At 29.0% G+C, this 26,584-nt stretch overlaps 1 protein-coding gene and 1 pseudogene across 1 annotated transcript in view; both read right to left on the bottom strand.

Annotated features, from left to right (window-relative positions):
- Positions 1-2,259: 2,259 nt before the first annotated feature.
- LOC113389717 lies at positions 2,260-6,341 on the bottom strand (annotated as a pseudogene).
- A 2,383-nt stretch (positions 6,342-8,724) lies between these two features.
- LOC113389012 (protein brunelleschi-like) overlaps positions 8,725-26,584 on the bottom strand; it is a 75,311-nt gene continuing 57,451 nt past the window's right edge. The window contains 2 exon segments of the mRNA XM_026626045.1: positions 8,725-9,026; positions 9,095-9,302. Of these exon segments, the coding sequence (XP_026481830.1) occupies positions 8,807-9,026; positions 9,095-9,302 (428 nt within the window). The 3' untranslated portion in view covers positions 8,725-8,806.

The raw sequence follows: 26,584 nt of genomic DNA, 5'->3' as shown, positions 1-26,584 counted from the left end.
CTCGATGAGGACTATCGTTTCTCAGTTTTGTGCGACGATCGGCCGAGCCGTTTCTTTGTAATTAGCACAAAATTACAAAATTTTTCGCTCACGTTTTAACCCACAATCTTGAATCGATTTTAAAAACTCAAAAACTGTTCGAAAGATATTGGTTCGAAAAGATACTGATTAGTTTTCGGTGAAGATGAGCCGGTCCGTTTCTTTGTAATTAAATGTTGAAAATTTTTTTTGACAATTTTGATGAAACTTTGTAGGACATGACTTATTAAAATATTATAGGCCTACGATAAAAGGTTGAATCATAAAAATTTATCACAGGAGTTTGATCGCGTGTTTGAACTGTTCTAATCAGAAATTTAATTTAATTCTAAACAGAATCTAAGCTGAACACAAATCGGATTTGTTTAGCAAAAATATAAATTTCTCCTTAGGGAAGATTATAAAGTGGTTAGGCGATTTTAATGAATCTAAGCCGTCGACGATTTTTTTTCACTTTTCTGCTTTTTACAAAGAAACGGCTTGGTTGATCTTTGTGCAAAACTGCATAGTCCTCATCGAGATACATCGAATGGCTTAAACTTTTAAAATCGGTTCAGACGTTTTGGGAAGACGTGGATATAAGGTAAAATTCTGAATCGATTTTGAAAATTAAAAAACCGTTCGATAGATATTGGTTGGGAATCGTGCTTATTAGTTTTTGGTAAAGATCGGCCGGGCCGTTTTCTTGTAATAAAGTTTTTTTTAAAAAAAATCCCCTATTTCTATGATTTTTTTTAGACGGTAGAAACCATAGTCTTGTAGATCATACTAAAATATTACGGCCCTACGACAAGTCTTTTAATTTCAGAAATTCTTCAAAGTTTGCAAAATTTAGTATCGTTTTTTGGCATTTGTCAAAATTAGGACTTCGATCGACGTTTTCTCAAAAACGGCTGGACCGATTTTAACAGTTTTAAAGCCATTTGATGTATCTCAATGAGGACTATCGTTTGTCAGTTTTGTGTGATGATCTACCAAGCCGTTTCTTTGTAATTTGGAAAAAGGTGTTAAACTTTTCGTCCACATTTAAGCTTAAACTACCGAATCGATTTTAAAAAATCAAAAACTGTTCGAAAGATATTAAATAATTTAATATAAATCTACCGAGCCATTTTATTGTAACTAACTGTTTAAAAAAAAAATTAAACCGATTTTTATGGAACTTTTTTTGGCGATATCTACCACTGTCTTATACAACTTATTGAAATATTACGCCCTTACGACAAGTAGTTTAATTTTAAAAATTCACCAAATTTTAAGAAAACGAGCAATTTTTTAACGTTTGTTAAAATTAAAAATAGACAATTACCTTGGTATAACGATAGAGTACTTGGTTTTAATGAACATACTAAACCATTAAAGTCCTACGGAAACTGATTCAATTATAAAAATTATTGAATTGTGAAAATTTGCTTTTATAAAATATTCCGAGAGTTAACGTGTTCGTTCGTTTTCAATTATGTGTAATAAATTCAATTGGAATACTTTTGATGACTCATAAATTAATTTATTTTTTATTGATTAAGTCGATTATTTACACATATCAGGAAGTTCATGTAACTTGCCTCAAGGCAAAATACCAATTCAACTAGTTTACACGTAAAATTGTGCAACTTGCCTTGAGGCAAACAAATAATAAAACGACACAACAAATTAACAATTAATTACAAGTAATAATAATTTTTAAGAAAAAGTGTTCAACGCACACATTCCATTTTGAACAAAATAAATCACCAATTTTGATAAAATTTTAACAATATATAAAACATATATACAACTGAATACTAGAAGCCATCATCGAATAAAACATTTTACAATTGTAAAATCCTTCTTAAATCAAAAGCAACAACAAAAACAAATTAAATACCTTTTAAATTTCGCAAAATCATCTTCGACATCCTCCGAAACTTCCAAAAACTCCATTAGCAGATTTCGCAATAAAAACAAATCGACATTTACTTTTAGCATACCTCGTCGACGTCGGTAAGCATTTCATTGTATTTTTGCACACATTTAGTAAACAAACTATTTTAAAAATCCACTTAAAGGATACTAATACACTATCTATTATTACTATTTCACCATTTATAACTGTTTGTTAAAGGAGTTTTAACCATTTATTTGACTATTTATTATATCATTGGCTTACCAAGCCGAACGCCATCCTCGGACTGCCGAAGAGCATGCGCTGTCAAAGGAACAGAGGGACAGATGTCCTTTCTAGGCGCCCTTCAAGAGTGTTTGTTCCTGATCTGGCAACACTATGCAGGGTTGAATGAGAGGATCTGGTAATACTGGCAGGGATGTACTGGGGGAGAAAGGATAATAGTAATACAATTAGTTAAAGGTATATGAAGATTAGATGAATATTATTTTTGATAAATATAGTAGGAGGTCAATATAAAAATTATTAAGGAATAGTTGTTATCACAATATTGAAGTACAAAGGGCGTTTTAGATAATTTATATATACTTGCTGACCCAGTAGACGTTGTTTTGCTAAGTAAGGTATATTCTGAACAATTTCTAGAGAATAAAAAAAATCGAATACTTCATTTTAAGTGTGTAAGGATTTATTGTTTGAATACTATAGACAATGAGGTATTATAAAAACAACTAGTGGGGTGCATGGCATCGTGCCTTAGGGCAAATTGCTGGAACTTCCCGTACCTTAACAAAATGTTCGAGGACTATTAAATATTTTCAAATTAATTATTATAAATACTGTATAAGAATTATATAAACTGAATTGCAAAGTTTGAATTATTTGTTTATTTAAAGAATATTAGAACTTTAGTCAGAATTAAAATCAAATTCTGAATTATTTACAATATACAAAAAAAATTTTTTTGAAAAAAAAAACTATTTTGTTGAAACAAGCAGAAAGTTTTTTAAATAATTCAAATCGGACGCTTAGTTCGCTCAAAAACTGCCATTTTTTTGCATATTGAGCTCTGTATCTTCAAAATGGCTAGACCTGTCTTTGCCAAAAACTAATCACCTCTTCTGCCAATTATTATAAACTGAATGTTTTTTAGATCATTCAAATCGAATACTCCGTTCTCTCAAAAACTCGATTTCTATTTTCTGCACTCTTTGCTCCGTATTTCCGCAACGGCTGGACCTGCCTTTGCCAAAAACTAATCAGCACATCTCCCTATCAATAGGGATCGAATGTTTTTTAAACCATTCAAATCGGTTGATCCGTGCGCTCAAAAACGTGGACGAAAAAATGCGGACAAACAAAACACACACACACATCCATTTTTTCTGAGGTATGCCTTAAAATGTTCAGAAACCTTCAAAACGTCAAGAAATGCAAAAATCTTCATTTTCGATTTTGGACCCATTACTATAACTACCCTACGGAAAGTTAAAAAAAATCTAAAGTTCTTAAAAAAGTGTTTGTTTTTACATTCAAGGAGAAAACTTACAATTAATGTCTGAGAAAGTTTGGTAGATTGTCTGAATATGTTGTTGATTGTCCAAATATGTTATAAAATGATTCGAAAAATTTGTAATTTATTTGAAAATATTTTAAAAAAATTGTTATTTTTATAAAAATGTCTTAATTTGTCTGAAAATGTAATAAACTGTCTAAAAATGTAAAAATTGTCTGTTATTGTTTAATAGTGTTGTATGTAGATATTCTGAATATGTTATAAATTGTCTGAATATAAAGTTGTCTGAAAATGTTGTAAATTATTCGAAAATATTGCAAATTGTCTGAATATAATAGTTGTCTGAAAATGTTGTAAATGATTTAAAAATGTTGTGAATTGTCTTCATATAATAGTTGTCTTCAAAAATTGTAAATTATTGGAAAATGTTGTAAATTGTCTGAATATAATAGTTGTCTTAAATTGTTGTAAAGTATTTGAAAATGTTATTAATTGTCTGAATATAAAGTTATCTGAAAATGTTGCAAATTAATTGAAAGTGTTGCGAGTTGTCTGAATATAAAGTTGCTTGAAAAAGTTGTAAATTGTATGAATATAAACTTGTCTGAAAATGTTGCAAATTATTTGTAAATGCTGTTAATTGTCTGAATATGAAGTTGCCTGAAAATGATAAGTCTAAATAATGTTATTAATGGTCTAAAGTTATTTTATATTGTCTATAAATGTCTTGAACTATCTGAAAATATCGTAGATTGTCTGAACATGTAAAAAAAACGTCTAAAAATATACATGATCGCCTGAAAATGTAGTAGATAGTCTGAAAATGTTGCAAACTGACTGAAAATGTTGTAAATTATTTGCCTAAAAATTGCCTAAAATTATAGACAGTCTAAAAATATTGTAGAGTGTCTGAAAATATTGTGAATTATCAAAAAATATAGTAAATTGTTTACAAATGTAATAGATGGTCTTATAATGTTGTAGATTATCTGAAAATGTTGTAAATTATTTAAAAAAAAAGTTATGAATTGTCTAAAAATGTAAAAATTGTCTGTGATTGTCTGATAATGTTGTAGATAGTCTAAAAACGCTGTAAATTATCTGAAAATGTTGTAGATTGCCTGAAAATATTGAAAATTATCTGAAAAATGTAGTAGAATATTTGAAAATGTAGTAGATTGTCCGAAAATGTTGTAGTTAGTCTGAAAATATTGTAAATTGTTTAAAAATGTTATAGATGGTCTGAAAATATTGTAAATTGTCTGATAATGTTGTAAATTATTTAAAAATCTTGTAAATTGTTTAGAAATGTTGTAGATTGTTTGAAAATGTAGTAGATTGTCTAAAAATGGTGTAGAGTATCTGAAAATCTTGTAGACTGAATGAAAATTGCGCGAAAAATATAAATACAAAATATTGAAAATATAGAACTAAAATATTAACAAATGCAAAATATAAATTTGGATTTCTCTTTTCATAAATCATAATAAAAAGATGCAACCCAAATTAAATTGTAAGCCTTTTTAACAGAGTTTATCTTATAGAGTTCAGTAAATAGTTTCACTTCAGAAAAATAATAGTTATTTCTTTAACATAAAATTTCAGTATTTAAAATCTTATTAAGCATTATGAAAAGATGCTTTAAATGATAAAAATCGTAATCGTCTCAATCGTATTTTAAAATCAGTTCAGCAATTTAGGAGTCCATTCGAGACAAACATCATGAAATGTAGTTTATATATAATAATATAAACATTTCATCATTATAAACTTGACCGTACAAAGAATCAGTCTATATTTATTACCATAGCATACATACTCACTTATATAAGATTAAAACTAAATGTCATAAATATAATTTAAAATTAACCTTTACATTTCAAAATCCTACATTCTTATAGCATTTCAAAATCCTACATTCTTATAGCATCTTGCAATCTGCGCCTCGCCAGCATCACTCTGTCTTCTTGTCTGCGAATATCTTCATCAGCAACGCTTATAGCTTGGACCAGCGGTTGTTCTGGGTTTAAAAAGACACCAGGATTAGTACCCAGGGCTGACTTACTGCCCGTTGCCCTGGGAAAAGAAAAAACAATAATATAGATAATTTTAAGTACATTAAGAGATGTAATATTACCTGTGACAGGCTGTCCAGAAACATGAAGTGCTGTAGCTAACGATTGTATAAGGTGCTTTCAGAAACGTGTGGTCCAACTGCTTTGAGACCTTTGGGGAGTTCTACAGGTCCTAACGCTGTACCGTCAAGATCACAAGCTTTAAACCCTTGAGACAAAAACCATAGGTACAAAAGATATAAAATAGTGTATAAATCTTCTATTAGGTTACCTCTAATCTTTTCTCCCAAAACAATTGTTTCGGTTTATCCTGACAACCGTGCTTCAAATCAGTCTTCACTTTACCCTCTTGTGTTTTGAAAACTGTAACGGGTTGTTTGAAAATAGAAGCAGTTTGTCGAATCGGTGGGACTAAAGATGCATCAGCTCTTGCACTACGACTAAAATAATAAATAACAATTAACAGTGGTTTTGATACAAATTGATAATACAAATGTTTAAGATCTTAGTTTATTTATATTTGATAAAATGTTACAAAAACATTCTTGTGGTATGTTTCTGAGTAATGTTATAAATAGCTAAGATCTAAAACATTATTAAAACCTGTAATACACGTCAACTTTTCCAGCGGAGATCCCAGCTTTTCTGAAAGCCTCTTCTTTTGGCCAACTTTTTGGAAGTCCTGCATATTCTGTCTTTTTTCTCTCAATTGTTATATTCATGATGCTTATTTAGAAAATCAACACAAAACGTCCAAAAAGAACTTGCAAACTAAAGCACACTTATTACGCCTGTTTGTATCAATAAATTATTTATATATGCAAAGTTATTTGCTATAATATATAAGTTATTTATATATATTTAATAATATAATTTTTTCAAAGCTTTATGAAGACTCAATTAATGAAAACTGTCATCTGTCACAACATAAACAAGATGAAGTATGAAGTTAGGTACAAAAATATGCCCACCAAAGTAACCGCCAAATTTGAATTCGAAAATAGAAAAACATGAAACTAAAAGTAAAAAATAAATGTAAAATGTAAATATAAATGTAAAATGTAAATATATAGATGTGAATGTAAATATATAAATGTGATTATATAAATGCAAAATATGAATTGGGAAATGAGATATGTAAAATGTGGGATGTAAATTGTATATAAAATATATGTAAAATGTAAAATGTAAATTGAATTTAAAAAATATGTAAAATGAAAAATGTAGAATGTAAATTATAAATGCAGAATGTAAAATGTAAAATATAAATTGTACGATGTGAATTGAAAATGTGAAATGTAAAATATAAATTGTTAAATATGAAATGTGAGATGTAAAATGTACAATATAAAGGTGTAATTGGAATTTTAAAGTATGAAATGTACTAAACGTTAAAATTTAAAATGTAAATTAAACGTATAATATAAAGTGTAAAATATAAAATAAGATTTGTGTAATGTAAAATGTAAAATGTGAATTGTAAAATATAAATTGTAAAATGTAAAATATAAAATATAATTTGTAAAATGTGAAATGTAAAATATAAATGGTTAAATATGAAATGTACAATATAAATGTGTAATCTGAATGTTAAATTGTGAAATGTAATATATATATAATATATATATATATATATATACATGTAAAGTTCAAAATTTAAAATGTAAAATGTGAAATGTAAAAGTTAAAATATAAACTGTGAAATGTAAAATTAAAATTGTGTAATGTAGAATATAAAATGTAAATTGTAAAATATAGAATGTGAAATATAAAATGTAGAATATAAAATGTAAAAGGTAAATTGTAAATTACAAAATGTGAAATGTAAAATGTAGAATATTTTCCATAATGTAAATTGTAAAATACAGAATGCGAAATGTAAAATGTAGAATATAAAAAGTAAAATGTAAATTGAAAATTGTAAAATATAAAATGCAAAATGTGAAATGTAAAATGTAGAATATAAAATGTAAAATATAAATTAATTTATATTTTACAATTGTGAAATTTAAAATGTAAAACGTAAAATGCAAAATGTGAAATGGAAAATATGAAATGTAAAATGTAGAATATAAAATGTAAAATGTAAATTGTAAATTTAAAATGCAAGATGTATAATGTGAAATACAAAATGTAAAACGTAAATTTGAAATGTGAAATATTGATTGTAAAATGTAAATTTGAAATGTGAATTGTAACATGTCAAATGTGAAATGTAAAATATCAAATGTTAAAATATAAATGTAAAATGTAGAATGTAAAATACAAAATGTAAAACTTAAAATATGAATTGCAAAATGTAAAATGGAAGTTATAAAATGTGAAATGTAGAATGTAAAGTGTAAAATGAATAAGAAAAATGTAAAACATAAAATATAAATTGTGTAAATTGTGAAATGTAAAATGTATATAATGTGAAATACAAAATGTAAAACGTAAATTTGAAATGTTAAAGATGGAATATTGAATGTGAAATGTAAAATTTAAAATGCAAAACGTAAGTTATAAATTATGAAATGTAGAATGTAAAGTGTAAAATGAATAAGAAAAATGTAAAATATAAAATGTAAAATATGAATTGTAAAGTGTAAAATGCAAAATGTGGAATGTAAAATGTAGAATATAAAATATGAATTATAAAATGTGAAATATGAAATTTGATTGTATAATGTACATATCTTTTATAAATGTACATATGAATATATAAATATGAATATAAATATAAATACAAATAAAAATAAAAATAAAAATATAAATGTAAATAAAAATATAAATATAAATATAAATATAAAAATAAATAAAAATATAAATAAAAATATAAATAAAAATATAAATAAGAATATAAATAAAAATATAAATAAACATGTAAATGAATATATAAATAAATTTTTGTGTGTTTTAGTATGTAATATTTAGTATTTTTTTAATTTTTACGAACTTGTAACAAAAAACTTGTTCAAATCTTGCTAACTTGCTTAATGATGGCACACATACAGTGTCAAAACGTACATAATAAATAATTATTTATTGCTTTTTATTTTGATAATTTGGCTGTAAATAAACATTTCAATTTTGCCAGCACAAATTAAACCACATGTGCATTTTAAAAAACAATTATTTATTATTATATAATACTTTCCATAATAATAATGTGATGTATATATTCCATATTATCAACTATCATAAAACCACTCCATTAATAAATATGTTTATAATAAATGCATATTAAAAAGTGATTACAAAAATAAACAATGTAATGTAATGATTGAGTATCACAAATATTTTCTACTACTAATCATGTACTGTGATTTCTAAAGGAGGTATAAACCTCCAGATATGAGCAGGCGTTTGCAACATGGGGCTCATGGCCCTTTTACTATCGCTCTGTGATGACATTATGTGTATGGGGGCACTGCATTGAATATCGGCTTTGTAGCGCCCGGGGTTGAAAAAGACTACCGAACATTCGTGATGTGCTTTGTCTTGCTCATTTAGCAAGGGTAAGAGAATTCTAAAAGAACAAATAGTGGTAAAGGACTCGGTAAAAACAAAATTGTAGCTTATAGGTCTATCACTTACTTGTTGGCTCCGGTACAGGCAACTCTGGTTTCCAGTCTGTAGTCGTTGATGCCATTCTGGTGATCCTGGTAGAAACTTATGGACAGTGATAGATGTGATAAAGGCTTCGGCAAATGGTTTGCAATTGACACACCTATTCTGACGCACTGTCCGGCTTGGCAGGAATATTCTTCTTGGGGTCGAAGTTGCTGGGCGTTTAAAGTCACCTCTGGGAGGAAAAAATACAATTATAATATATATATATACATACATATACAAGTCTGTTCAAAAAGTACCCGGAATTTTCGTTTTTTCAAAAAAATATTTATTTATTCGTCTACATTAATGTGGTCCCCTTCAAAGTAGTCCCCCCCAGATATAATACACTTATGCCAGCGTTTTTTCCAATTTTCGAAGCACCCTTGATATTCACTTTTTGATATGTCCTTGAGCACTCTCAGCGATTCGGCCTTTATTTCTTCAATCGAGGAAAACCGCCGTCCTTTCATGGGTCCCTTCAACTTTGGGAATAGGAAAAAGTCACACGGTGCCATATCTGGTGAATTTTTGCACTTTGCAACACTTTATTTCATTTTTTACGCAAAATTTAATACAAATTCTTTGACTTTTCAATTCTTCCATTGTAAAAATCGCCGAGCTCAGAAAAACACGTCGAACTTTAGCGACTACCACAGACAAAGTAAACAGTGAATATAGCTGAAAATTTCATCATACTTTAGGGGCATGTATACCAACACAATAAAAAAAAAATTTTGACAATCAGACACTCCAGACCCGCGAAATTTAATTATTAGTAATTCCGGGTACTTTTTGAACAGACCACGTATGTATATATATATATATATATATATATATTAATATATTACAATTTATCAATTTCCTTCTTACCCCATTGCAACGGTGCAACTCTGACCAAATCCAACATATGTGATGCCAAACTAATGCCCTTCAGACTGGCAGTACCGTGTATTTGTGTTCCTATTAATTGCCATTTCAGTACAACTAGGGCTGTTATGTGCTCCGAGCAGGCACGATCAATGTCTTGTAGAAATGATGGATAAGGATTCAGAGAATCTAAACAGAAATATAATGAAAATTAGAACAAAAGAAGGAATAAATTATATGAGTTGTTCTTACCTGTCTCGGATAGTGGTTCCTCCTGTGGCATTTTTTCCAAAGGGCACCTGTTGACTGGCACAGGCACCCTACAGCTTTCCTGAGCTTCTATCAGCATATTTTTATCAGTCGTGTACTCTAAAGAAATTTCCTGCTGCGTCAGATTCATCACGTCTAGTACTAGATAGAATTGTGAAGGCCTGGGAAAAAATAAGATAAATATTAGGGTCGTCCTTAATATCGACATTTTCGAATTTTCTTGCTCCCAAGGGCTCAAATGGTTCCAAATTGATACAAAACAATTCTCTGAAAGTTTTAGCTCTTAATATTGGTTTTTAGATAGAGCGCAATTCAATCAAACTTTGTATGGAAATAGCATAGAAAATTCCCACTTTGTGTAAATTTAACGGGTTTGTTTTTCCACCTATACCAAATTATCTACCTATACCAAAGTATCTAGTACTGTATCTGAAAGGTTAATTTCACCTAGGTTGTGTTTCATGCAAATTAGACGATTGCGACATGCAAATGGACAATTTGGAATGTTTGGCCAAATTATAAATCTGCCTGTTGACATTAATAATATGGTTAATTTATTACCTCGTAATATTGATGATAGTCATTGCATTGACGTTCACATAAAAAAGCATTGATTCTTAGATCAAGCATGTGCAGGACTTGATGAATAAAACAAATATAAAAGTATGGCTTCAATTTGTTAGGCAAGACGGATATTACAGCTGTTCAAGGAATGAGATTATATCGTCAGCGAAAAAGTAAAAAAATACAAACAGTAAATGAATGTATGTTAATTTTAATTACATGAAGTTCTTCAAACACAATTGTTACAGGATGAGTTAATTTGCAAAAACAATATTTGTTTAGGCGTTGTTTAACATAATCCACTGTGTGAATGAATATTATAGACTTTATTATTCAGCAATTACTTTAAAACAATCATGTCATATTTGATTACATTACGTACGTACGACTTTGATTACATTATTGTTTGTAAATATTATACATATTTTTAATGTAATCATAAATATATAATTTATAATTTATCATTATATAAATGTGTATAATAAATGACGACACTAATAAATGTGTGCATCACGAGTGTTACCATATTACTAATAAACATTGTTCAAAATTTTTATATGATGCATTTATTTTTACTCAACTTAAATTTGCTACTTTATACAGTAGCAAATAAGTTTTACTTCAATCGCGTGTGATCCTTACGCGCACTCTTTTTTTTTAACTTTTTTATTTTATATTACTTTTTGAACTATATACTATATTACTATATATATATATGTATATAATATAGTATATATATATATAAACTATGTAACTATATGTATATACTATATATATATATATATATATATATATATATATATATATATACTTATAACTATATTTTGAACTATATATAATTGATAAAAACAATTCTCTAAAAGTTTTAGCTCTTAATATTAACTTTTAGATAGTGCGCAATTCAATCAAACTTCTTATGGAAATAGCATGGAGAAAATTTTGAAAATCAAAAAAAAAATTTTTTTAGGTATAACTTAGAGTCAAATGAATTAAAAGTGAAAATTCTTGTCATTTTTTATTGAAAATTCGATAAAGTAAAATTTTTGTATATTTTTCCATTCTATTTTCATACAAAACTTTGATTGAATTGCGCTCTATCTAAAAGACAATATTAAGAGCTAAAACTTTCAGAGAATTGTTTTTCATCAATTTGGAACCATTTGAACCTTTGGGAGCTAGGAAATTTGAAAATGCCCATATTAAGGACCACCCTAACAAATAATTAGAACGGCAGAAAAATATTTTCAGCAGACTTTTACTACTTACGTCTCTGCTGGTAGGACATCCCAATGTGTAATCTGCACACTCGGTATCAGCTCTAAATTGATCATCAATGTACTCTGTCGACAATAACCTTCTTTATACCCACTACCGCCACTATAACGTATTATCAGATGCCCATTGATGTTCCTACTGTGAGGGGTTGTCAACGTGTTATGCGGAAGAGACAAAGTTGCCAAGGAGGAATGTCCTGATGTAGTCGATCTAAAAAACAATAACTAGTGACAAATGGTTGACGATAATATGATGTCTATTATTTTTGTTTCTGGTTTGTACCTAAAACTTGATGTCAATTCTGTCCTCTTGCCCAAAAGTGTGTTGGTCGGTGAGTGAACACGACTTGGAAGACTTGCATGTCCAGAGTTGGTCAAACCGCTTCCAGCACTATAAAGACTGTTGGTTCCGCCACCTGCCATCGTGTTGATACCACCTGGAAAAATATTACAATTTATATACAATATACATATACAATTACACAGCCGCGTTTTCTAACGTCCCTCTTTAGGCGCGACATGGGTGTAAATCCGTAACAAAGCAACGAAAATTGTTACGCCAAGGTCAAGTGAGAGTCATTCGCTCTCGATGACATCATTTCTATACGGGTCGATTCTGATTGGTCGTCGTATTTGTGCGAGGCTTCTTGGTATGCGTGACTTTATACGTGCGTACGACACCGAAAGCGTGAAGCATATTGTTCAATTTCCGGTGTTATGTTAAAACATTTTAAGTAGTATAAATCGTGAGTTAATAAAAATGTCAGGATCGGAAGAATATTTTATTCCGTCCCCCATAAATAATTCTAGTGCAAATTATGAAACAAATAAAAAATCTGTGCAGCGTAAGAAACGTAAGTTTATTGAAGTAATTTGTATTATTCGAGTTTTTCGAGGTTACTACTAAAATGGAATATTTTTATAGGCAAGACAGATACTACAGTTGCTCAAAGAATGAAACTGTATCGCCAGCGAAATAGTCAAAACAAACAAGCAGTCACTAAACGTATGTTAATTACAATGACATGATAAGTGAAATTGTGAAAACAATATTTCTTTATTGGAAATTTAAAGAAAGTTTACATGTTTCTCTTCTATGATGGCTATGAAGACTAATTTTAGTTTATTATAATAGTAATTATTAATATTGATGAAGGTTCAAAGCCTCTTACAAACTCTGAAAGATCAAGATTACATCGTCGCACAAAACAACTGCAGGAAAATAATCGGTTACTGCCAATTTATTAGTAAATCTTGAGCCAGGTATCAATTTAGATGTTAATGTCAACACCATTGACATAAGTAAGAATCTTTTTTCGCTATTTGACTCCTTTGATTCACATTTAAACATATTATTCTGTTATCTTTTTAGATGAAAGTACTGCTGTAACTTTTTCTGACACAGCAACTACATCACGTCAATTGCAAATTAATGATTCTGCATATAATGTAACTTGTAATGTGACAAGAACTGATCTTTTGCAAGAGTCAAATGAAGTATTCAAACTTCCATATAAAGACTTCAATTTGTTTAGGAATGCACGAAAATTGTTTGTAAAACAATTTACAAATGATAGCTTTGGCTATGTATATTTTGTGTGTGATCGACTTTGGTTTCAAAGTGATTTAAAAATATTTAAAATGAAGTTCAAAAACAAATTCTTAATAATGGTTTTCTGAATATTGATTCAAATAATCAGGTTGGATGTCAAACTTGTCAAAAGGCATTAAATTCGGGTAAAATTCCCACTTTGTGTAAATTTAATGGTTTTGTATTTCCACCTATACCAAATTATCTACCTAAACTAGATACTGTATCTGAAAGGTTAATTTTACCTAGGTTGCATTTCATGCAAACTAGACGATTGCGACATGCAAATGGACAATTTGAAATATTTGGCCAAATTATAAGACGTTAATAGTATGGTTAATTTATTGCCTCGTAATATTGATGATGATCATTGCATTGACGTTCACATAAAAAAAAAAATGATTCATAGATCAAGCTATGTGCAGGGCTTGATAAATAAAACAAATATAAAAGTATGGCTTCAATTTTTTAGGCAAGACAGATATTACAGCTGTTCAAAGAATGAGACTGTATCGCCGGCAAAAAAGTAAAAAGATACAAGCAGTCAATGAACGTATGTTAACTTTAATTACATGAAGTTCTTCAAGCACAATTATTACATGATGAGTGAACGAATATTATAGAATTTATTAATCAGCAATTACTTCATTTCTCTTAACGAAAAACTTGTATGCAAAAAATTTCACGAAAAACTTATATGCAATTGATAATCAAAGTAAAGCATGCGTTGCAGGTATAAAGTTTAAGATTTTTTAAAAAATATTTATGTTTAATTTAGAAAGTTACAAATTTAGTATGTCATACTTTAATATATCTACTACAAGACTAAGTACTAAAATTGATGTATTCTCTTAGAAACATTTGAGATATTTATAAAATTATCATAAAACGCACACGAAAAACTTATATGGAATTGATAATCAAAGTAAAGGATGCGTTGCAGGTACTTATGAAGTTTAAGATTTTTTAAAAAATATTTATGTTTGTATTAGAATGCTGCGATTTTAGTATATCATACCTTAATATATCTACTACGATACTAAAATTGACGTATGTTCTTAGAAATTTTTGAGATATTTATAAATTTACCAAAAAACGCACACGAAAAACTTATATGCAATTGATAATCAAAGTAAAGCATGCGTTGCAAGTATAAGATTTTTTAAAAAATATTTATGTTTAATTTAGAAAGCTACAAATTTAGTATGTCATACTTTAATATATCTACTATGACCCTGAACACTAAATTTTTAATTTGTTTAACATAATCCACTGTGTAAAATAGTAATAAAATATTACAGAATTTATTAATCAGCAATTACTTCATTTCTCTAATGAAGGTTCATTTATAAATGCTAATTACAATGACAAACCGATCAGGTCATATTTGAAGTATGACTTTAATTACATTATTATTTTTAAATGTTATACATATTTTTAATGCTATTATAAATATACTAGCAAACCCGACAAACTCCGTTTCGCCACCAGATGGTTTCGTGAGAAAGATGAAGAAGATTTTTGTTTGTTTTATATTTGAAAAGAAAAAATTTGATTTTATTATACAACAGTAATGAATTTATTTCGGTTACAAAAATGAAGTGTTCTTTAGTTGAACTTCTCTAAGTAAATGAAAGTGAATCCGCAAATTATCCGTTTCATTGAAGTGCTCTTTGGTAAACCACATTTTTTGTTTTTTGGTCTGACGTTAACACAAACAAAGCGGATAGTTTTCCAACTCGTGAAGGGGCAACGTATAACTGCCCATGTGAAAAATAATGATTTTCTAAATAATCTATTTGAAATTTATCCCGCAAACACAAAGCGATTGGCCTTGCGACTTGTTATTGCAAACGCAAGGCGAACTGGAAATTGCAATCGTTTGAAGTCAAACGGAAAACCAGTCGGAATTATTGGTATGTCACCAAATCGCCAGCAATTTTTGATTGAATGGTGAAATTCAGTGCGTTGACATCATTATTCTTTGCGGCAAGAATTGCTCGTTGACTTAACCAAGCATAATTCTGATAATTCTCACTAATGTCATTTTTCGAATTTTTAATTACGGTGCGTGAAGTTTCAGCAGCTTGCATTAAATCACGATGCCATGCACAACAAAGTTTTTTTGGCTATAAACCTTGCGGAGCCCGAGACCTTTCCTTACGCGCACTATTTTTTTTGCCAGCGGTGCAAAAAAGGTTGGTAACCACTGATATACAGTATACATACTACTTTTACGACTAAAAATTACATCCTCACCTGTTATATCACCAACCAGAGGTCCCAAAAAATCAGCTTCTCCATACAAACTCAGCACCATGGAAGCACTGCACTGCGGCTGCAGCGGCAAACACTTCTTCAAATCCTCATCAGACCACTTGAAAATCTTATTCTGAACATCAGGAACCAGAGCACTATGCATAGAAACCTCCAAATAATCAATAGGCACCGTACCAGTATTGGTGATGGTCACTTTGCACTCCGTTTCCTCTCCATTGTACAAAGACACGTTAGCAGTCTTCACAACATTCTCAAGTCCTGCACCGGAATTAACATCCTCCTGGACATCCGTGGTGATTTCCATAATGGGCAATTGGGGTATGACTTCTACGCTGTAGGAGTTCAAAAAGTTGCGGTTTAGCATGTTTTTGAGACGACAGTTGGATTTGACTCCTAAAGTGTGGGTGCTGTAGCCCAAGATTTCCAGTTCACCGCTTTCTATAGGGACTCCTGATAGTTTTACGTGGGCTGCCACGTTGTCTGCTGGTAGAATAACTGTTTGAGGAAGAGATTCAAAGACTACACCATTGGTGAGAAGTCTCATGTTGGAGACTTCAAGTTCGAATGGTAAGGGGTTTTGGAGTTTTAGATTTACTTCGCAGACGTCGTTCTGGACCCACAAATATTCTGAAAATTGCAATAACAATGCTGGTTGTTATCATTGATTTAAAATTTTATTACTTGTTAGAAATTTATTAGCCAGAACTTACCCATTTTGCTTTTAGGCTTATTACTCTTCCTATCCATCGACCCAAAATGTATCGGCGTATACAAAAAAGGTCCACTGTCCAATTTACTAGTCTCGATCTGAAACCAAAATCAAATATCCAATTCACCAAAAGATAAAAATACCTTACTAGATTCACCTAAAAACTAGTGGGGTGTATGGCATCGTGCCTTAAGGCAAATTGCTGGAACTTCCCGTACCGTAATGAAATATTCGAGAAATTTTTATAAATATATTATTACAAATACTTATATTATTTTTGCTATCTTGTTATATCTGAGCAAATCAAATGTAAATTATAAATAAATCAATTTATCTCCATTAACAATCGTCATTTCATTTCGAATTCAATTTAAAAAAAAAAATAGTTGCCTAATTTACACAAAATTGAAAAAGTGCTCCAGTATAGTCACAGTCGGATCTGTAAATAATTCTGTGCGACATTTTCACTTATACTGTGCTTAGCTTGGCGGCATTTTCACATTTTTCAATAGTTTTTTCACAAAATTGGAAAAGTGCTCCAGAACATATACAGTCTAAACGCACTTGGGTGAACATTTGTACCAGAGTGGCGCTTAGACTGTGCATAGTCTGGGTAATTTTTTCAATTTTTAATCCAAAATTACAAAAATATTTTATGGAAAATAAAAAAGATGTAATAATTTTTTTATCCTCAAAAGCAATTGTTTTGTCAATACAAGCAGAAAGTTTTTTAGATCATTCAAATCGGATGCTCAGTTAACTCAAAAACTGCCATTTTTTGCACATTTAGCTCTGTATCTTCGAAATGGCGGGACCTGCCTTTGCCAAAAACTGATCACCTCTTCTCCCAATCATTACTAATTGAATGTTTTTTAGATCATTCAAATCGGTTGATCCGTGCGCCCGAAAACGTGGACGAAAAAATGCGAACATACAAAGCACACACACGCATCCATTTTTTCTGAAGTATGCCAAAATGTTCAGAAACCTTCAAAACGTCGAGATATGCAAAAAAAAATTCATTTTCGATTTTTGGCCCATTACTATAATTACCCTACGGGAAGTTAAAAAAGTCAATAGTGAAAAGTTTGATGGAATTTTTATATTTTTATATTTCTAAAATCTTTATATTTACTTCACTAGAATCTTATTCTATCTTTATTTGGAATATATTCTTGAATTGGCATTTTATCAATACATCAATCCATGTAATGTAATTAATTTAAATGGATTTCAAATAAATTAACTTACATTGACACACAAACAGAAATTCAAATAAGATTTATTATAGAAAAATAAGATAAAATGATAGTACTGCATTTTTCTGATAACACACACACAAATTTCATTCGTGGAAAAATCAACTTTCAGAAAATAATTTTTATTTCTATCTGTGTAATATTTATAATATTTTCGAATTAATCACAAATCAAATTCATTAAACAAATTATAAAATAAATCTGTAGGTATTTAATCAAGTTATTAAATATAATCAATTCGTATTATTGTTATTGACGGTAATTTACAGCTGTTTATATCCATATAAACTGATTATGAAATTAATCACATTTTCGATAATAAATGTATTTATTATTTACAATTTGACAAGTTAAATGTGATTGACGAATATACTCGTTATGGACGAGTGGCAGAATTTTGCGTTTTAATGTGTTTACTCGTCACGTGTGTAAAACCCTGACAATTTGCAATTCGAAAAAATAATTTGCAATTTTTACTCAAGCAAAAATCTGATATCATTACATCGTGATATCACAGTATCCCTATGGTTGCGAGACCAAAGCTCGTACCCTAGCGCCACGGATCTAACTTTGCCAAATCTTAACGTAATCAAGCCGGTTTTTTTGTACAAAAGCTCTTGAAGAATTTAAACATATAAAAAACCAACTAAAGTAATTTTTTGTTAAATCATTACATCGTGATATCACAGTATCCCTATGGTTGCGAGACCAAAGCTCGTACCCTAGCGCCACGGATCTAACTTTGCCAAATCTTAACGTAATCAAACCGGATTTTTTTTGTACAAAAGCTCTTGAAGAATTTAAACATATAAAAAACCAACTAAAGTAATTCTTTGTTAAATCATTACATCGTGATATCACAGTATCCCTATGATTGCGAGACCAAAGCTCGTACCCTAGCGCCACGGATCTAACTTTGCCAAATCTTAACATAATCAAACCGGATTTTTTTTTTGTACAAAAGCTCTTGAAGAATTTAAACATATAAAAAACCAACTAAAGTAATTTTTTGTTAAATCATTACATCGTGATATCACAGTATCCCTATGGTTGCGAGACCAAAGCTCATACCCTAGCGCCACGGATCTAACTTTGCCAAATCTTAACGTAATCAAACCGGATTTTTTTTGTACAAAAGCTCTTGAAGAATTTAAACATATAAAAAACAACTAAAGTAATTGTTGTTAACAGTTGGATATTAGAAAGCAAACCCAGTAGAAGTCATTTCTAATAGTGATATTTTTTCAACATTCTTTTGACTTTTTGATGTTATTGCAGCAATGTGAAGGTTCTTTTTTAACTCGACATCATATTTAAAAGTAAAAATCAGACACACACACATCCATTTAGTTTCTGAGGTATGCCTCTTAAAAATGTTCAGAAACCTTCAAAACGTCGAAAAATGCAAAAATTTTCATTTTCGATTTTCGGCCCTACGTAAAGTTAATTATCAATTTCTTACCTTCTGTGGTCTCATATGAGGTTTGAGGTTGCTCAAGGTGAACGATTGGCAGAATGGTAAATCGGTCAAATTCGCAGGAGGTATTACAATGCCGTTGTCCAGGACCAAAGGGACAGGAGCACCTTCACATTGGGAGCTCAAAGACTGAAACAACAAAAAAATAATTTAATATATATAAAAATTGTTATATTATTGGTGACCCCGACGTGATCACTTTAATTACCTGTAATTGCATCGCAAATTCCTTTCGTTCAACTGGCGAAAGATGTTGCCACATCACTTGGATCAGAAAAGTTAGATGTCGAGTTGCCAATGCTGGGTTGCCCATTCTCCTTGCAGAGACTACTAATTGTTGTAGGAGCTGAATCTGTAAAGCAGGCCAACCTGGAATAATAAATAAATAAATAAATATATATATATTATATATATATATATATATATGGTAAGTCTTTTATCCTCACCTATATTATTAGCAATGACCTCAGTAGGTTCTAAGCTAAGTTTATGTCCGGTGAAACTTTCCAGCATCAGCCTGTAACACTGCTGCCAATCCGGGTTGGGATTATTTTGGCTCACATACCTCGTGGCTGCCAAACGCTGGCAAAAGGCAGCTTTTCTCATGAATCCGATTTGTTGGTATAAATCGGACAGAGTTTCAAATCTGAGAAAAAAAGGAAAATATAAAACAAAAAAATAAAAGAGCAAATAGGCCGCGTGAAAAATAAAATGTACATCAATGTGTTTTCATATATAAAATTATTTTGATGTAAATTATTAGTCAAAAAGATTATTAAATATATATATATATATATATATATACACACATATATATATATATATATATATATATATATATATAATATGAAGTACTACATACCTTTGGATTCGTTCAATTTCACTCAAAGACAAATTGATGATGACAACATTTTGCAAAAACGAAGCAGCCTAAAAATACAAAACTATGTATAAATATATATATATATATATATTATATATATATATATATATCAGTAGTGTATATATATATATATATATATATATATATATACACTACTAGGCATTTATATATGGGGTCAGTATATTAGAAAAATGGATATATACATTTATATATTGATTTATACACTACAATGCATTTATATATGGGGTAAGTATATTAAAAAAATGTATATATACATGTATATATTGATTTATACACTACTAGGCATTAATATATGGGGTCAGTATACTAGAAAAATGGATTTTTACATTTATATATTGATTTATACATGATTTGGCATTTATATATGGGGTCAGTATATTAGAAAAATGGATATATACATTTATATAATGATTTATACACTACTAGGCATTTATATATGGGGTCAGTATATTAGAAAATTGGATATATACATTTATATATTGATTTATACACGATTTGGCATTTATATATGGCGTGAGTGTATTAGAAAAAGGGATATATACATTTATATATTGATTTATACACGATTTGGCAATTATATATGGGGTCAGTATATTAGAAAAATTGATATATACATTTATATATTGATTTATACACGATTTGGCATTTATAAATGGGGTCAATATATTAGAAAAATGGATTAATACATGTATATATTGATTTATACACGATTTGGCAATTATATATGGGGCCAGTATATTACAAAAATGGATTTTTACATTTATATATCGATTTATACACGTTCTGGCATTTATATATGGGGTCAGTATATTAGAAAAATGGATATATACATTTATATATTGATTTATACAAGATTTGGCATTTATATATGGGGCCAGTATATCAGAAAAATGGATATATACATTTATATATTGATTTATACACGATTTGGCAATTATATATGGGGCCAGTATATCAGAAAAATGGATATATACATTTATATATTGATTTATACATGATTTGGCATATATATGGGGTCAATATATTAGAAAAATGGATATATACATTTATATATTGATTTATACACTACTAGGCTTTTATATATGGAGCCAGTATATTGTAAAAATGGATATATATATTTATACATTGATTTGTACACGATTTGGCAATTATATATGGAGTCAATATATTAGTAAAATGGATATATACATTTATATATTGATTTGTCTTTTATATATAGGGTTAATATATTAGAAATATACATTTATATATTGATTTATACACTACTAGGCATTCATATATGGGGTCAGTATATTAGAAAATGGATTTTTACATTTATGCATTGATTTATACACGATTTGGCATTTATAAATGGGGTCAGTATATTAGAAAAATGGATATATACATTTATATATTGATTTATATATTACTAGGCATTTATATATGGGGTCAGTACATTAGAAAAATGGATTTATACATTTATATATTGATTTATACACTACTAGGCATTTATATGTGGGGTCAGTATATCAGAAAAATGGATATATACATTTATATATTGATTTATACACTACTAGGCATTTATATATGGGGTCAGTATATTAGAAAAATGAATATATACATTTAAATATTGATTTATGCACTACTATGCATTTATATATGGGGTCAGAATATTAGAAAAATGGATTTTTACATTTATATATTGATTTATACACGATTTGGCATTTATATATGAGGTCAGTATATTAGAAAAATGAATATATACATTTATATGAATTAAAAATGAATCTCTAATAGTATTAGCTCTTAATATAAGCATATAGATAGAGCATATGCCAATTGAAAGTTTCTTATATTTGTTATTTGTAAGAATATTTATAAACCACTTAACCTCTAATTACATTCATGTGGGCTGTTCTATAATATTAAATTTTACCAATTAAATAAATATTTTGCTGCAAAATTAATCTTGCTTCCATGATGAATAGGATTTAATTAGAGGTTAAATGGTTTATAAATATTCTTATGCGTCATAATTTTTGAGTTCACGAATACTTTACAGATGGCGCAAGAATTTACTTAATGACGTATGTTAATAACAAATATAAGAAACTTTCAATTGGCGTGCGCTCTATCTAAATATTTATATTAAGGGCTAATACTATTAAATATTCATTTTTTATTCATTTGGAAGCATTGGCGCCCTTGGAAGCAAAGAACTTCGAAAATGTCCTTGTTAAGGAGCACCCTAATATATATATATATATATATATATATATATATATATATATATATATATACAAAATATATATATATATATAAATCTATTTCTATAATATACTGACCTCATATATAGATGCCAAAGTGTGTATAAATCAATATATAAATGTATAAATCCATTTTTCTAATATATATATATATATATATATATATATATATAAATATATATATATATATATACATATATCTATTACCATACCTGTAAAGCATGATTCTGCTCCACAGCCAATCGAGCAGCCTTAAAACTAGCCTCCGTCTCAATAATCCCAGCATTCTGATATTTACTATAATGTATGATAGCCTCCTTATATCTCCTTGCAATATCTTCAGCTCCTAACACGTTCTGTGCCATCAGGCCTCCAAATTTAACTCTGCCGCCTTCGGAAACCAAAGAACTTTGTTGGTTTTGATCGTTGGCTTCGGATGTGATGGATTTTAAAGAATTGTCTTGAATGGGTTCTTTTTCCGTCAGTTTTTGGATGCTGGTCTTCTTGTTGTGCATTAAAATGTGTTTGGTGGCTTTGTTTGGAGAGCCTTCTTGGAGACTTGCGTTTCTCTGGAAGTTTATGGTGTAGCGGGTGTTGGGGTATAAGAGGATTGCTGAAGCTGCACATAAACCTGAGAACCAGAGTTTGTGGTAAGTTGGAGAATTATTTATTTATTTATTTATTTATTTATTTTAAATATATAGCCCACAGATTTCTTCCAAGAGACTTCAAAAATACACATTTTACATAATGAATAACAATTGAAATATATACAAAGTTACAATATGTAGTTATTAACATAAAATGCTTAACATAAAATTACATATAATGCAGAATGTAACAATATTATTTATTTACAGAATAAGATAAAACAATGAGATATTTGAAAAGAAAATAAAAAGGTTCACTTGTGCAGATGGAGATTATTTGATTAGGTGTTGCGAATATCTATTTCATTATTAATTAAGTTAAAGTTAGAGAACATAAGTAAAATAGGCGAATTTAAGAGAGAATTAGATTTAGGAGTAGGATAATTGAAAAATAATTGTGAACAATAAAGGATAGTTGGTTAAGAATAAGAGGACAGTCTATAGAATTATTGCAAAGTTTAAATAAAAACATAATTGTACAGATAAATCGACGTGAGGCAAGAGAAGGAATATCAAATTCTTTTAGTAAAGTGTTGTGGTCAAAGCCACGTTCAGGGTAAATTTTATATGTTTTATAATAAAGTTATTTCAGAAATTTTCGCTGAACCTTCTCTATCGCATCAGAGTTGTTGATTTGATGAGGATACCAAATAATCGAACCATATTCTAATTTTGAACGTACATTAGAAGAGTACATGCATTGTTAGAATTGAATTGTTTACAATTTCTCAGTATCAACCCTAACGATTTATGTGCTCTATTACAAATATCAGTTATATGATCCGTGAAAAACAAACCAGAATCAAATAGAACTCCTAAATCTGAAATTTTATTACATCTATCAATGTTGGTGTTAGAAATTTTATAATCAAATTGTATTGAAACACGCTTATGAGAAAAACTAAGAATCTTGCACTTTGATATATTTAAATGTAATTTGTTAAAGACAAACCAAGAGTGGAAAGAGTCAAGTTGTGACTGTAATAATAAGCAGTCATCAATAGAATTTATTTTGAGATATAGTTTGAGATCATCTGCAAATAATAAATGTGGACAGCTAATAATTTCAAATATTAGTCATTAATAAAAATAATAAATAGTAGTGGACCAAGAATGGATCCCTGAGGAACACCTGAACTGATATTTTCGATATTGCTCAAGAATCCATTAAGATAGACAAACTGTTCACGATTATGAAGATAACTCTTAAAAAAATAAATAAGTGAAGAATTCAGACCAATCTTAGATAATTTAGTAAGAAGAATGTTATGATCATGACTGGAGGATGATGGTTAGTACCTTCGTAAGCTGCTCCAAGCCATAACCAGTCATTAACAGTCTTCAAAGTATCACTAGCGTTTTGGTACAATGTGATGCTATCGTTGATCAAACCAGCTTGAAGGGTCAAATCTGCCAAATGTTTGGTGACACGACCCATGCAACGTTTTCTGTTGTTCCTAGACTCCAAATCCAAACCTAATTAAAATATATACTTCAACATTTATATAAACACTAGATAGAGTATATAGACATTACATTTTTTTAATATCTCATACTAAAATTTACCGTTCAGTTAAAAATAATAATTATTGTTTTTCGAATTACTATTTACACCAATGTATGAGTAATGTTAAATGTAGAACTGCTTCAAATAAAATTATGGTACTCAATTCCCACAGCTTAATTATCCTTTAACAAATATTAAAATATGTTCAATAAAATTGTATATTAAAAATTATACACTGCGATTTATAGAACAAATTTATTTCCAATAGCTCGATTTATTTTAATGCCAAGGGTTATTCAATATTTCCAGTCATACCTGTAGATGTGGATGTTCAAATGAATGATTTTTTTTTATTCGCGACTAAAACATTGATTTTCCAAATTTATCACACAAAAAATCATCGTCTGCCTTTGTGCTTTGTAGCATAAGATATACGTATTGGAAATTGAAGTCTTTTAAAAGATATAACAAATTCAGAAAGAATTAATATACAGCGTTCGCGGCAAAGGTACAATATCACCTTGGATTTTTCTACCCAAAATAATTGCTTCAATAATGTTGCCTATAATTTTTATAATTTCGTACCATATTTTAACTGGCTTTTAGTAATTTTAATATCTAAATTACATTTTTCTCACTAATAATTCAATATACATTATTACTTAAGTTCATATTTGAAGTGAATCAATTTGTCAAATCCTGTTCACATGTGCTCTATTCAAACTACGATCAACAAAATTATTGCAGTAAATGGAGAGGAAAAAAACGTGTGCCCTGCGAATTTTTTTACTGTGCTCCAATTTGCTTGATATTTTGGGAATATGCTAATCTTAATCTTAAGTTCAGAAGTGAAAACAACTTGCACTCCGTTACCACCCCCTGCATAAATTGGGTTATAACTCTTTTAAATCTGATTTTATCACAACTTGTAATATACTATTCTAAAGGTAATTAAATGACCTACAACTTTCTCTGTAATAAATTTTACCGTAACTTTTCTTATTTTGAAACGGCGAAGGGTTAAAGGGCTCGTAAGACACTGTGGTTGGACAAACGCGCACTTTTTAAAGCAATCATAACTCTATCAATATTTGTGTAACGGAAAAATAATAAAAAGCAATAATTAGTCAGAAAAATACCTTGAATTTTCATTTATATTCCTTTATATGTATCTTTTATTCTTTCAGAGATATAATAATGAGAAATTGATTCTTTTGATTCAAATTGATTTTTTTTTTCAGAAAATCCTGAGTTGTTTGAAAATCATTTGAGCTAAAGTTGTGGTATTTTTCTAGAATCCATCAAGATCTCTTAAACCAAGTTAATTCTAAATAAAATATGACAACTTTTAATTTTGGTAGAAATGGCACTCATAAACTATTTGATTTAAATGAAAAAAATATTGTAAGCGTCTTTTATTTGCATGATAGCTCACTCATGTTACACGCAGAAGTACTAATTTTAAAGCTTATTTTGAGCACTATAAAACCCCATTTTCATATTTAGCTTAATATTGTTCCTAGAACACTTTATAAAACAACGGTTTATTAGGATTTTAATTGATATGATTTTGTTAATTTCATTATTTTTGTTAAAATGTATATTTCTGAAGATATTAGCAAACAACGCTTTCAATTTTTCTTTAACTTAAATGATAATTTGTCAAATAGAAACATATGTGCAATCACTGAGAGTCCACAACTGTCAAACGCATGTTGACTGTATTTTATTATATTATTTTAATTTTTGGCTCATCTCATCTGCTTTTCGGCAATAATAATGCAGACATTCCTTATTTGTTAATCCTGAATTTATTATATTTTAATATTGTCTTAGCCTATAAGTGAATGGAAATGTTTGGCAAATGACAGTCT

This window comes from Ctenocephalides felis, unplaced genomic scaffold, assembly GCF_003426905.1.
Source record: "Ctenocephalides felis isolate EL2017-DRISC unplaced genomic scaffold, ASM342690v1 CF-g0.4_SCAFFOLD_03573, whole genome shotgun sequence".
Taxonomy (NCBI): Eukaryota; Metazoa; Arthropoda; class Insecta; order Siphonaptera; family Pulicidae; genus Ctenocephalides; species Ctenocephalides felis.
Note: the sequence above shows the minus strand (reverse complement) of the source record. Positions and strands in the feature narration are given on the sequence as shown.